We start from the raw sequence: 14,754 nt of genomic DNA on the forward strand, positions 1-14,754 counted from the left end.
AATCGGATGAGCTTTCTAAAATAAAGTCATTTGGAGGCACATGCAAATTACCTGTTTGAGGGTCATTTGGGAGACAACAATCTTTTAAGGAAAGTCTCTCATGATAGCCCTTGGGCCTTCTATTTTTGGGCTTTTTCCATTTTGAGCTTCTTCCATTGGATTTGGACTCATTACTCTAGGATATAATAATTTAACAATAAAAAAATTCTATAGACATTTTTTTAGACATATCATTGGAATTTTTTTTTTTAAAAAAGATTTACTTATTTAGTGTGTTTCTTAAGATGAATGTCATTAAAAATTTAGTTTGTTTACACTATTTAGTGTCATTTATTGGAAAATGTCGGTACTTAAAATTTTTTAGTGATATTTATCTTAAAAATATTAATAATATAAGTGAAACTTACCAATTCTTTAATATAAAAATTTCATAATTTTAAACTTTTAATGTCATTCATAATAAAAATATCAGAAAACAAAATTATGTTCTAATATTAATTTTCTTTTAATTAATGATACTAATATAAATATTTTGTGCCATAAAAATAACAATAAGTTAGTGGCACTTATTTCCCTTTTTCTGAGTCACCCCTGCTATTTTCAGGCCAAATTTCTTTCCCTGAATTCTCAGGCGCCGTGCTTCCGATATGATGAGCAGCGACGGCGAGTATTCCTGCGAGACAGCGGCCAAAACCCTAGAGTGGATTCACGCAATAATCGACTTCCTCAAGCCTTACCGCTTCTTCTTAGATTCTCACGTCGTCAATTTCTTTAAGGTTTCTTCACTTAATTATATCCTTTGAACTTCTTGTATTTAATTGAAGGTATTAATGCTTTGATTCTGTTCACAGGATAGGCAGTGGGAAGCTGTTGATGTGGAATGGATGGATTGTCTACGACGCGAACCCGTCGAAAATCTTGTTCAAATTCCTTCTGGAGTTGTCCAGGTTAATTCTGTTTCTTCTTGGCCAATTTTTCTCTGATCTTATTTAAGCTCTCGAACTTTTGAAAGGTAATCAATGTAGTTCGATTGCTCGGCCTATACTCAAAAGGGTTTGTTAAACTTTTATCGATTGGCAACTGCACAACTGTGTATGACTTGTATTTTTTAACACATCTGTATATATTATTGTTTGATTGTTCATGAAAGTTTTGAGGGTTCAAATAGAGAAATTAAAAGTTTCATGATGATAATGTAATTCAGGGAAAATTTAGGGGGGGCGGGGGTCCAAGTGGTACCCGCTTTATACTGATCTAATTCCTGGTTTTATCTTGTTTTTTATGCTAGGATTATTGGCCTGCTACGCTTAAGAAATTTATCCTTACATCAAGGTCTTTAGCAATTCCCCGTGAACAGGCAGATCTGCAGAAGGTATTTTAGATTTATTTTATTGTCCTTGGCAGCTGTTATTTTCATGGCCATGAGTTTGAGTCAGGGGAATAACATGTTTTCAAAGCAAGTGTAAGGCTGTGTACAAAGACATCCCTCCCTAATCCTTGTAAAGCGGCGAGCCTTGTCCACTAGGTAGCTGTTATTTGCAAGTTTAGGCACCCCGGAGGTCGGGACATGACTCGTAACCCCTAGTTGAGGCTCAACAAATTTCGCCACATTCCCTAGTTATTTAGTTGCAGGGGACTTTTGTGTGGTTGCTAAGCAGCAGTGGGTATTCGTTCATCCTTGTGGGAATGCGGGAGGGAGGACACTGAAACCCCTAAGTTCTTATTGAGGAAGGTCGGGTAGACAAAGAAGCGCAGGACTTGCTCATTAGGCGCCCTAGTGTAGTGTAGGAGTTGAATACCACCTCATTGCTTGCGAACCTGCACATCATGCGCGAAAGAAATGCCATTAGCACAGTGTTATGCTTGGCTTGTCGTGGCCATGCTGGCATATGATAGTTGTTGTTCTTGATACCCCGTTCCTTCCACCAATATATGTTTCGCAGGGCAGGAGAACATAAATTAGGAGGGGGCGCCACCCTCGGTCTTTGCGTCCAAAGACAAAATAAATTGGTTCTCACGGGCATATGCTCGACGACCCTTATGTGTGAGTAAGATTTGATCGGGTGGATGGACATGGGCCTTTGTGGCACGGGGTGTGTGCCATAACGCCCTTTGTCATATTTCTGCAAAGCGGGGCAGATAGATAGAGTAGTTAGCATATGCATGCACCCTTAGTAGCTATATAACAGGATACACTAGGAGTTTTTATGTGGTTTGGGTCATTTGGCCTACGTCCACAGGAATACATGGAGCATATATGTGTTTTGCTGGGGGAATTATAATGCGAGTACAATGCAATACAATTCACATAGAAAAAGAAGAAAAGTATCACCTCAGGTGCATTGCGTTCTAGGTCTTGCCAATTGTTTCCCCTTGCAGTGTCTGGAGGATAGGTTATTTGGGACTAACATTTCTTGAACTCTGTAGGGGCCTTCCCAGTTCGCCCGGAGCTTGCCTTCTTTGCGGAGAGCGCCAATAATAACTGACTTTCTAAGCTCCAAATCACCTGGTTGCAGTGCTCTATCTCGGACACGGGCATTGTAATAGGTGGCTACTCTATGGTGATAGGCTGCCAATTGAATGCCAGCTTAATCCCTCAGCTCATCAATTAAATCCAAGTTGCTAGACAACTGCTTTGAATTCCTTTGCTAATCGAAGGCCAATATGGGAGGGGACTGAATGTCAACTTCCACGAGGATGAGGGCCTCAGTCCCATACACCAGATTGAAAGGAGTTTCTCCAGTGGATACCCAGCTGGTGGTGCTGTAGGCCCATAAGATAGTTGGAAGCTCGTCCACCCAAGAGCCATTTTCTTTTTCTAGTCAGGTTTTGAGGTTGTGGAGAATTGGTTTGTTGGCTGCTTCAACTTGGCCATTTGCTTGTGGATATGCATTTGATGCCATGTGAAGGTGAATCCCCCATTTGCTATAAAAGGCACGAAAAGTATCGGAGTCAAATTGCGTGCCATGGTCGGTGTTAAGGATTATGGGGATTCTGAAGCGACAAATAATATCATTCTACATTACATTCTCCACCTTTTCTATTATGGTAGCTAAGGGCTTTGCCTCTATCCACTTGGTGAAATAATCAATGGCCACGAGTAGAAATTTACGCTGTCCAAAAGTAATAGGGAAGGGACCAAGTATATCCAGCCCCCATTGTGTTAAGGGAATTACATATCCAGCCTTTATCCCACTATGTGAGGTCGGCTACATGAATTCTAAACTTCCATATATTTCTGTCTTTTGTCATATCTTCATTTAGATCCATACACTTCATATCAAACTTTAATGTCTTTCCCAAAATTTTCTTGGGTTTGTTTCTACTTTTTTTTCCCCACTAATTGTTCCATTTCATCAACTCTCCTCACAGGGGCGTCTCTTGGTCTCCTTCTCACATGACTAAACCATCTTAGTCTATTCTCTCTCATCTTCTCCTCGATTGGCACTACTCTTACTTTATCACGAATAATCTCATTTCTAATTTTATCTTTTCTTGTATGGCCGCACATCCATCTTAACATCCTCATTTCTGCTACGCTCGTCTTTTGCTCACTGCCCAACATTCTGAGCCATACAACAAGATTGGTCTTATAGCTATTCTATAGAATTTTCCTTTCAGTTTTAATGGGATTTTACTATCACATAACACCCCATGCATTTCTCCATTTTAGCCAACCTGCCTTAATTTTATGCGTGACATCCTCGTGAATTTCTCCATCTTTTTGAATCACTGATCCCAAATATCGGAAATGGTCTTTTCTTTGTGAGATTTGGTTTTCCAATTTTATTATAACATCATCCACTCTTGCATTCTTATTAAATTTACATTCCATCTACTCTGTTTTCCTTCTACTTAATTTAAATCCCTTAGATTCTAAATTGTTTCTCCACAACTCAAGCTCTGTGTTTATTCCCTCTTTTGTTTCATCCACCAACACTATATCATCTGCAAATAGCATACACCATGACACCTCTATCTGAATGTGTTTAGTGAGTTCATCAATTACTAAAGCAAATAAGTATGGACTTAGTGCAGAACCTTGATGCAGTCTCATTGTAATTTTAAACGGTTCAGTATCTCATCTGCATGTTCTGACCCTTGTCTCTGCACCGTGATACATGTCCTTAAGAGCTTGTATATAGGCTATTCGGACACTTTTATTCTCTAAAACCCTCCATAGTACTTCTTTAGGGATCCTATCATAGGCCTTTTCTAGATCTATAAACACCATATGCAGGTCCTTCTGATGATCCCAATACATTTCCATTAGACACCTCAATAGATAGCTTCCATTGTTGACCTACCAGGCATGAAACCAAACTGATTTTTCGAGATATCTGTTTCTTTTCTGAGTCTCTGCTCTATTATTCTCTCCCAGAGTTTCATGGTATGACTCATTAACTTAATTCCTTTGTAATTTTCATAGTTTTGAATATCTCCTTTGTTCTTGTATATAGGAATCAAAGTACTCTTCCTCTACTCTTTTGGCATCTTTTTTGATTTAAGGATCGCGTTAAATAATTTCGTTAGCTAGGAGATGCCTTATTCTCCCATGCATTTCCATGCTTCTATTGGTATATTATTCGGTCCCACCGCTTTATGATTTTTTATCTTTTTTAATACTTGCCTTATTTCATTTGAACTTATGCGTCGATAAAATGTATAGCTCGCGTTCTCTTTTGAGTTACTTAGATGTCCCAACCTAACTCTTGTGTCTCCACCATTATTGAATAATTTTGTGAAATACTCCTTCCATCTTTCCTTAATCACTCTCTTATTCACTAATACATTTTGGTTTTCATCTTTTATGCATTTCACTTGGTTTAGATCCCTTGTTTTTCTTTCTCTTGCTTTAGCTAATTTATATATATTCATTTTTCCATCTTTTGTATCAAGTTGTTTATATAGATTCTCATATGCTTTTGATTTTGCTTCACTAACAACTCTTTTTGCTGCCTTTTTTGCTTCTTTATAATTTTTTAGATTTTCTTCATTGTTGCACTGATATACAGCCTTATAGCAAGTTTTCTTATTTTTAATTTTTAATTGTATCTCTTCATTCCACCACCAAGACTCCTTAAGGTTTGGGGCTCTACCATTTGTCTCTCCAAGGACTACCTTTGCCGTGCTTTTCAGGGCAGTAGCCATTTCCCTCCACATTTGATTTGCCTGTCCTTCTCCTTTCCATTCCCTTCTACCCCTTAATTTTTCTTTGAAGATTAGTTGTTTCTCCCCTATTAAATCCCACCACCTAATTTTTGGATTTTGTTTTATGTGATTTTTTCTCTTCCAATTTCTCACTTGGACGTCAAGTATCAAAAGTCTATGTTGAGTAGTCAAACACTCCACCGGTATCACCTTACAATCCTTACAACATAACCGATCATTTTGTCTCATGAGGAAGTAATCTATTTGGGTGCTTGATGCGACATTTTTATATGTGATTAAGTGTTCGTCCCGTTTTTTGAACTTAGTATTGGTTATGATGAGCACATATACCATACCCTCTATAGCCATTTTCGTCTCTACCTATGTGACCATTTAAGTCACCTCCTATTATCACTTTCTCTGCTCTTGGTATCATTTGTATGAGTCCCTTTGAGTCCTCCCAGAATTTTGCTTTTATCTTCTCACCTAACCCCGCTTGTGGTGCATATGTACTAACGATATTCATAGTCATTCTTCCTAGACCAACTTTCACCATAATAATCTTTTCCCCTATTCTCTTTACATCCACTACCTCATTTACTAAGCTTTTATCCATAATAATCCCCACTCCATTTTTCGCTCGATCATTTCCTGTATACCATATTTTATATCCAGTTTCTGATAAAGTTTTTGTTTTTTCCCTACCCATCTCGTCTCTTGAAGGCACATAATATTAATCTTTCTTCTAATCATCACATCTACCACTTCCATAGCTTTGCTAGTTAATGATCCTATGTTCCATGACCCAATCCTTAATCTATGATTTTGGTTTTGGCTTTGACTTTGAATTTGATTTTGTTTTTTATTTTGATTTTGGACTAACTTCTTTACCCACATCCGTCCAAGCAAATATGGGGACCCTTGCTCATTTGTCACTATATTCGGGCGCCAATGCAGCGGTCCTAGCTCACTTGACACTACACATGGGCAGTGTAGCACGTCGCTATGAAGGGTTACGCCCCAATGGTTTTTCATAGTTTGTGTAGAGTTCATGAGTTCCATTGTGCTAAGGGAATGAGTTAGAAAATTTACTGGATGTTTGTTGTGGGCGTAGAAGATAATGGCGCATGCCTCTGGCATTTGTCACAGGTCCGACCCTTAGCGGAAGCATCTCGATGAAGTGTTGGCCAAAAGAATCATGCCCTTATAATCTTGGCGGCTTATGCTTATCCCCCGAGGTGTTCATTGCAATCTTCGTCATGTACTTCAGTGAGTGCCTGTTGTGCCTCTTGTGGACCAAGGCATCTTAAGAGCGACATGGAGAAGGCTCGCTTGTAAAGGATGCCATCGATGATCACAAAGCGAGCTGCACAGATTTTCAGTAGCTTGGCCTCTGCCAGATCAGTAGGAGGCTCCCCAGTGAGTAAATACTGTATGATGAGTGATCTCCAGTCATCTGTCATTTCAGTGAATTGAACCACCCTTTCACTTTCACCCTCTTCAATATTGGGCCTTTGTAGGATCTCCATGTGAATCAAACGCCTCGGAGTATCTTTTGCCATCGCTAATTAACAGGGCATCAACTTGTTGATTGAGGGCACGATTAATCTAGATCAATTGGAAATCAAGAAAAGAATGGGCCAACTCTTGAAGCTTTTGTAGGTACTGAGTAAGTGTTGGATCTCTGGCCTTATAGGTACCTTGAAACTGCTGTACCATAAGCTGAGAGTCACTTTGGGCTATCACACTTTGCACTTCCAACTTCTTGGCGATAGCTAAGTCAACAATGAGGGCCTCATACTCTGCAACGTTGTTAGAACTAGGAAAAGTGAACCTCAAGGAGTATTCTAGAACTTTGCCCTTAGGAGAAATTAGAACAATACTGGCCCCATTGCCCTATACATTTGAAGCTCCATCTACAAATAACATCCACTCAGATGGAGACCCTATCTCAGACTCTGGCATGTGAGTACCACAATGGAAATCACATTCACTGAGTTCAATAGCCCACTTGGTGAGTTTGCTTGAGCATTCGGGTTGTTGTAGAATATGGCACAGAGGCTGGTTAGTAAGTACCACAATGGTGTGGGCTTGAAAATATAGTTTGAGTTTCCTTCCTGCCACAACTAGTGCAAATGCCACTTTTTCAGCATATGGGTAACAAATCTCAGCCCCATGAAGTACCCTGCTAACATAATACATGGGCCAGTCCACATGGTCAGTTTTCTTTAATAGTACTGCACTGATTGTTGCATGGCTGACCCCAGATAAAGATATAATAGCGACCCAGTCCTTGGTCTAGTGAGCAGCGGTATGTCCTGGAGGTAGTCTTTTAGTGCCTGGAACACTTGTTCACAGCTATCATCCCATTGAAAATCTTTTCCCCTTTTCAGCACTTGGAAGAACAATAGGCTTCTTTCAACAGACTTCGAGAGGAAGCGACTGATGGCTGCAATGCGACCAGTTAGCCGCTGAACCTCTTTCACAGTGGAGGGAGACTAGATGTCCAGTATGGCTTGAATTTTTTATGGGTTTGCCTCAATCCCGTGCTGTTTAATAAGATAGCCAAGGAACTTGCTTGATCGGATGCCAAAGGTGCACTTGTTTGGATTAAGCTGCATGTTGTATTGACGGCACATTGCAAACACTTGTGCAAGTTTCTCCTCACGTGGCTCTTGACCACCAAATAATTGACATAGGCCTCCATGGTGGTTCCCAGCAAGTCATCGAATACTTTGTTGATCATTCGCTGATAAGTTGTCCCCGCATTTTTCATCCCAAAAGGCATAACCTTGTAGCAATATGTTCCCGTTTCAGTAATGAAGGAGGTATTCTCAACGTCAAGAGGAAACATACTGATCTGATGGTACTCGGAAAAAGCATTCAAGAAGCTCAAAATATGATAACCCGAAGTGTCATCTACCAGATGGTCAATGCATGGCAGGGGATAAGAATCCTTTGGGTAAGCTTTATTCAATTTGGTGAAGTCCACACATACCCACCACTTTTCGCTAGGCTTCTTCACCATCACAACATTAGCAAGCCAGTCAGGGTAATGGACCTCACGAATGAATCTGGCCTTCAAAAGCTTGTCAACTTCCTCTTCGAGGGCTAACAACCTATTAGGTGTAATATTTCGCTTCTTCTGTTTGACAGGTCTAGCTCCTGGCCGTATGTTCAATTGATGGGAAGTCACTCGAGGGTCAATCCCTGACATGTCTGCAGGTGTCCATGCAAAAATGTCCTCATTGTCTTTGTACAGTTTGACAGACCCTAAGGCCTCCACTGGCTGGGGCTTCAGCGTTGCCTTGTCAAAAATGGACATGGTCTCAACTGGGGCATCGAGAACCTTCTTGCCCTTTGCACTCTTTGTGAACGAGATGTAATAGATCTGAGCCTTTTTCTGATCACCTTGGACTTGCCCCACTCTGTTAGGAGTCTAGAACTTCGTCAAAAGATAGCCGGGATGGATGGCTGCTCTCATGTTATTAAAGAGTGATCTCCCCAGAATAACATTTTATGTTGTGGACAGTGCCTTTATTACCATGAAATTTACCTGGCGAGTGACACTTTGGGGATGTGCCCAGTGTTATTGGTAGCTGCACAGAACTCGCCACGGGGACTGCCTCGCCAGTAAAGCTGTATAGAGGTGAAGAAACAGGCTTGAGGCGGTCATGAACAATACGCATTTGTTTGAACCAATTCCAATAAATCAAATTAATAGAACTGCCACTGGCCACGAGAATACTCTCAATCGAGTGCTTTGCAATCACAGTAGAGATAATCAGAGGATCATAATGGGGTATAAGCACATTCTCCTAGTCCACGGGAGTGAAAGTTATAGGCTCCTCATCAAATTCCACTTGAGTCACTAAATCCACATCCTGGCACGCATATGATTTCCTTGTTGATGAAGAGTCGCCGACCAAGGTTTCCCAACTAGAAATGGCGTGGATGTGCTCCTGCATTGGCTCATTGTTTGTATGGGGTGTAGAAGTTTCTCCCCCTTGGGGCCTCCTCTATTTCTTCTACTGATTACAACCACCTTGGGGTCGTCCTCTCCATGGGTCGCAGTCTATTCTGGAAGGCCTTTCTTGTTGCTGCAAGTTGCCAAAGTGCGACCCCCCTTGTTGCTCTTGGACTGGTCAAGGCCAATCTAGGAGGAATCGATCAAGTTTACCCTCTTTGGCCAACCACCCAATCTGATCATGAAGATGGCGGTAGTCTTTTGTTGCATGGCCCAAGCATTGATGAAATTGGCAAAAAGACTGTAAGTCTCGGCCTATTGGTCTGTCAGAGGGTGGAGGGAAATTGATGAGACCGGTGTGCGTGACTGATGAAAGAATGGCTGAGCGAGAACTGGAAAGAGGAGTATATGCTTGGAACCCGGCTGGGGGTGGTGTATACGCTTGGAGCTAGGGTCAGTTATAGTCATCAGGCTTGGGGGCCTTCACATCACACTGCTTAGACCCCTCACCAGCTTGTTGGTTCCTTTTGTTTATCCCCTCATCAGGCTGCTCTGTTGGGAACTCACAAGTGCGCAGAATATCCAGCTACACCACATATTTGTTGGCTCGGGCAAATAAATTAGCCAGCATGGTCGGTTGGTCAAGAGCTAGGGACTCCCTTAGCGGCAAAAGAGTGGTCCCTTGTAGAAAAGCCGAAACTGCCACACCGATTGGCTAGCCTTGAACCTTCAGGATAGCTTTCTGGAAACGGTCCATATACTGCCTCAACATTTCCTTGGGCCCTTGCCGAATACTGAGAAGGAAAGTGGGGTCCTTCTTCGTCAAGGAATTAGTTGCGAAGGCTGCAATAAACTCTGCACGCAGCTGCTCTTAGGAGGTGATATAGCGGGACGAAAGTGAAATGGAATGCTAACTCTTGGTGTATTATGCATGAGTTTTACCAGTTTTCAAAACTTTTCGAACATACATAATAAACGCAGCAAAAATAAAACTTGATTACCTTGCAAGACTCAGTATCAACAACCATATGCAATACAAAACCAAAACCATCCATAGGGGTTAGAAAGTATACCTCACTGAAGAGTTTTGAATCCAACGAAGTGGCTGAAAATCCACCTGATGCAGCTTTTGTGCTCACTGGACAGCTCCGGAACAATGTCTCTGAACAGTCTCACTGTTTCGGAAAACAAACTCGGACAACCAATCCGACCCCCAAAAAGAGGTTGAATCTTGCAAGTTAGCCTATGTGCTAGCCAAGCAACTTGTAGGAGATGAAACTGAAATGGGTTCAAAACAAAGGGGATTCCAAATCTAAATAGTCTCTCTATTGGATTGGATTGCTAAACTTTAGCAACAATGAATTAAAAGAGTAATGGGAGCAAGGGAGAAGAGGGTTTCTAAGGCTTTAGAATGAGAGAAAACGCATTGGCTGGGAGAGCTTATGGAAACCAATTCAGCAGCCAAGACTTAGGTGCTTTTCCTAAACCCCTAAATCCCTTCCCAAAATGGACAAAAGACTAGGAGAGAGAGAAGGGACAAGGGAGAGAGAAGGCAGAGCCGTGCTGGACGCATGCTGTCCTCCCATCATCCTCCTCGGCCACGTGTCCTCCCAAACAGTTGTAGAAACGACAAAGAAATCGTGCCGAATGTGACCCTCGCTGTAAGAAAACGGTCGGCTGATTTCAAGGACACTGTTGATCGGATTGCACCGTGTAACGGCCTAAGCCTGACAATTGTTTGCTTCCTCATTCAGTATGAATCAGGAAGGCGTAGAATAGAGATCAAAGGGCAATTGTAGGATGAGAGAAAGGAAAAGAGAGGGAAAGAGAGAAAATAGAGAGAGAGAGAGAGAGAGAGAGAGAATGTTGAGGGTGAAAACAGAATTCTCTTCGATATTCTGCATACCCCAATTTGCGAAGGTCGTTGGGGATTTATGCAAGGCGTTGGAAGAGTGGATCCTTGCTGAGGTGGATTCTACGCTCTTCCATGGTTGTAACAAACTCTCACTACACTATAACCACTTGCACATGGCTACAAACTAACACAACAAAAATTACAGCAGTAAAAGTAAAATATACCATAAACCATGTGTCACAACCCTGTTGTGACTATTACAGCCTTACCTCAATCCTGAGGGAATTGAGAAGGGATTCAGAACTCCACTTGGTATGGAGTCGTCAGAAAGAAGAAGAACAGCAAGGAATTTGAGAGAAAAGGAGAGAAGAGAGTGAGATAGCCGAGAGAGAGAGAGAGAGAGAGAGAGAGAGAGAGAAAAGAGAGCAGTTGGAGAATAGAATCTTCTTGATTGTTGGCATACCCCTACATCGCACGGAAGGTACCCTTATAAGGCCGTTGGAGGATATATTCCCGTGATAGGTGGGGCCCTCTCCCTTAACCGTGTAACAACCTTGATTCTAACCACCTTACTGGACCACTTAACGCCTAAGGATACAGCCGAAATGAAACATACAATTTAAAGGTCTTAATGAGCAAATATTTAAAAGAACGACTCTTAGTAGACTGCCTTCGTAACAATGCTTCCCTCTTGAATGCTTCCTTGTCATCAAGGAAGATTGAGTAGGCTAACCGTGCGGGGAAACTTCTTGAGCAGTTTTGGGAGGTATTCCCAGGTGTTGCCATCCGTAGTGTTTCCTTGCCATTTAACCAAAACTTGGATTAAGGGCACCCCTCCTTGCTGGATCACTCGTCTCTCGAGTATGGCCTCCGGCTCCACCGCTTGTTCACTTCCCTTGGGTAGGGATGGCAGCGTGGAACTTGTTGGCTGCCCCCTAGTCGACTTCTTTAGTAATGAAACATGAAACACAGGGTGGATGTGAGTGTCGGCCAGCAATTGCAGTCGGTAAGCCACTTTTCCCACCTTGTTAGTTATAGGAAAAGGTCCGAAGTACCTGGGGTTAAGCTTGGTAGTCTTCCCCTGTGTCAGTGACCTTAGATGTGGCTGTTTCAACCTTAGATACACCTCCTCTCCAACCTCAAACTCCCTTTCCGTCCTCTTTTTGTCCACATACTGCTTCATGCGATGCTGGGCAAAGGCCAGCTCTTGTTTCATTTGCTGAGTCACTTCTCTCTTTTTCTGCAAGTATTCTTCTACTGTGGTTGCTTCTGATCCCCCTCCTACTGCTGGTAGTACGGGTGGCTTGTATCCAAACAGAGCTTCAAGGGGGTTACTCTAATAGCTGAATGTAAGGTGGTGTTATACCACCACTGTGTCAAGGATAACCACCTATGCCATTCTTTAGGATGCATTAGGCATATACACCTTAGATAGGTTTCAAGACATTGATTCACCCTCTCGGTTTGGCCATCTGTTTGAAGGTGGTATGCCATGGATAACCTTAGGTCTGTGCCCAGCGATTTCATCAACTCTTGCCATAATAGGCTGGTAAAAATGCTATCCCTATCCGAGATTATATTCTGGGGAACCCCATGTAGTTGGACCACACGATCTAGGAACACTCTCGCTAGCTCCTGAGCCGTATAAGGATGGGACAACCCAATGAATTGGGCGAATTTGGTAAACCGATCTACCACCACCAAAACACTGTCCTTACCCTTTGATCTCGGTACCAGGCTTGTTCTGGGATGGGTAGGGGTTGCAATAGTCCTTGGTAGGGTACCTGCTCTGTTTTACACCTTTTGCATACATCACAACCCCTCACAAACTCCTTAACCTCCACCTTCATCCTTAGCCAGTAGAATATTCCCTTAACCCTCACATATGTATTATGTTCACCCGAATGGCCCCCTAAGGGCGACTCATGCAAGGCCTGCATGATCTTTCTTTTTAGCTCAGCCCTGTCCCCGATCACTATATGACCTTGGTACCTCAACATTCCTTCCTTTAGAGTATATCCTTCCACCTCTTTGTGCCTCACAACCAGTTTTTCCAGCAAAGCCATAATTCTTTGGTCTTCCTCATAGCTGCTAATCACTTCCTCATACCACTGTGGAGTCACCACTGTGATTGCTGCAATGCTTCTCTCTTCATGGCATCGGGAAAGGGCATCCGCTACTATGTTTTCCTTACCTTTTCTATATTTTATTGTTTAATCTAATCCCATGAGCTTGGCCATTCCCTTGCGTTGTAGATGTGTTTGAAGCTTTTGCTGCATTAAGTACTTCAAACTTTCGTGGTCCGTTTTGATGATAAATCGCCCCCCTTCCAAGTAATGCCTCCATCTATCCACTACCATTAGGACTGCCAAAAATTCCTTCTCATAGATGCTTAACCCAGAATGTCTAGGGCCTAGCACTTGGCTTAGGAAAGCGATAGGCCTTCCTTCCTGTGCCAGCATTGCCCCAATACCAATGCCACACACATCAATTTCTAGGGTAAAGGGCTTATCAAAATCTGGCAGCTTCAACTCAGGCGCCCGGCTCATGGCCCTTTTCACCTCTTTGAATGCATTTTCTGCCTTGTGACCCCAATTAAATTCTCCCTTTTTCAGCAACTCGGTTAGAGGACGGCTGATAACTCCATAGTTCTTAACAAATCGTCGATAGTAGCCTATTAGCCCAAGAAATCCCCTTAGTGCCCTCACGGTTGTGGGTCTTGGCTAGGACACCATAGCCTCGATTTTTCTTAGGTCAGTGCTCACCTTACCCTTAGAGATTATGTGCCCCAAATACTCCACCTACCCCTGACCAAAGTCACACTTGGATTTCTTAATGAATAATTGGTGGGACCGAAGGATGTCTAGGGTGGTTTGCAAGTGCAACAGATGTTGTTCAAAGGTGGAGCTATAGATAAGGATATCATCAAAGAAAACGAAAATGAATTTTCGTAAGTGGGGCTCGAAGATTTGGTTCATGAGTGATTGAAAGGTAGCTGGGGCATTGGTAAGCCCAAATGGCATTACCAGAAATTCGAAGTGGCCATGGTGGGTTTTGAATGCAGTCTTAGTAGTATCCTCGGGTTTCATCCTAATTTGATGATAACTCGAGTGCAAATCAAGTTTGGAAAAGAATTGGGCATGGTGGAGTTCATCCAAAAGATCTTCCACTAATGGTATGGGAAATTTATCCTTGATTGTGATGGAATTTAAGTGGCGGTAGTCTATACAAAACTGCCACATTCCATCCTTCTTTTTCTCCAACAAAACAGGGGAAGCAAAGGGGCTTTGGCTTGGCTTGATAATGGATTGTTGGAGCATGTCTCTAACCATCCTCTCAATCTCATTCTTTTGGATAGGTGGGTATCGATAGGCTCTAATGTTAACTGGCTTTGTATTGGGTTTGAGGTTGATTGAGTGGTTAAACAACTAGTTAGGGGGTATAGACCTTGGTTCTACAAAAAGGTCCTCATATTTCACTAATAATTCATCAAGTAATGCCAAATGTGTTACCTAATCAGGAGGTTCTCCCCGGTTGCTGACTGTCAGGCAAGTCTGCCCAGCTCCCCTTGTTCTTCGAGTGTGTCCTCCTTGGCCACTATTGAAAAGAGCTGTGCCCATTAAACCCACTTTCCCTTCATGACTCTCCTCAGACCTTTTCCAGTCATCAGCTTACACATCCCAATTTATCTTCTGCCCGTGATGGTCATTCTTTTGCCCTCCTTCTCGAAGGATACTTCCATACGGTTAAAATCAAAACTAATAGGGCTTACACCCTTCAT

The 14,754-nt window shown here is 42.3% G+C and overlaps 1 protein-coding gene across 9 annotated transcripts in view; it reads left to right on the forward strand.

Annotated features, from left to right (window-relative positions):
* Nucleotides 1–571: 571 nt before the first annotated feature.
* The window catches only part of LOC127792047 (uncharacterized), a 73,818-nt gene continuing 59,635 nt past the window's right edge, over nt 572–14,754 (forward strand). For 7 of the 9 annotated variants that reach the window (XR_008021057.1, XR_008021056.1, XM_052322348.1 and 4 more), the window contains exons 1-3: nt 572–776; nt 852–947; nt 1,289–1,372. Coding sequence is in view for 7 of the 9 variants with exons in the window: in XM_052322348.1 (XP_052178308.1) it covers nt 648–776; nt 852–947; nt 1,289–1,372 (309 nt within the window). In the remaining 2 variants the exon portion in view is untranslated. The remainder of the gene's footprint in view (nt 777–851; nt 948–1,288; nt 1,373–14,754) is intronic. The other 2 variants (XM_052322349.1, XM_052322351.1) reach the window with 1 other exon arrangement.

The sequence above is a fragment of the Diospyros lotus genome, chromosome 15 (genome assembly GCF_014633365.1).
Source record: "Diospyros lotus cultivar Yz01 chromosome 15, ASM1463336v1, whole genome shotgun sequence".
Lineage (NCBI taxonomy): Eukaryota > Viridiplantae > Streptophyta > Magnoliopsida > Ericales > Ebenaceae > Diospyros > Diospyros lotus.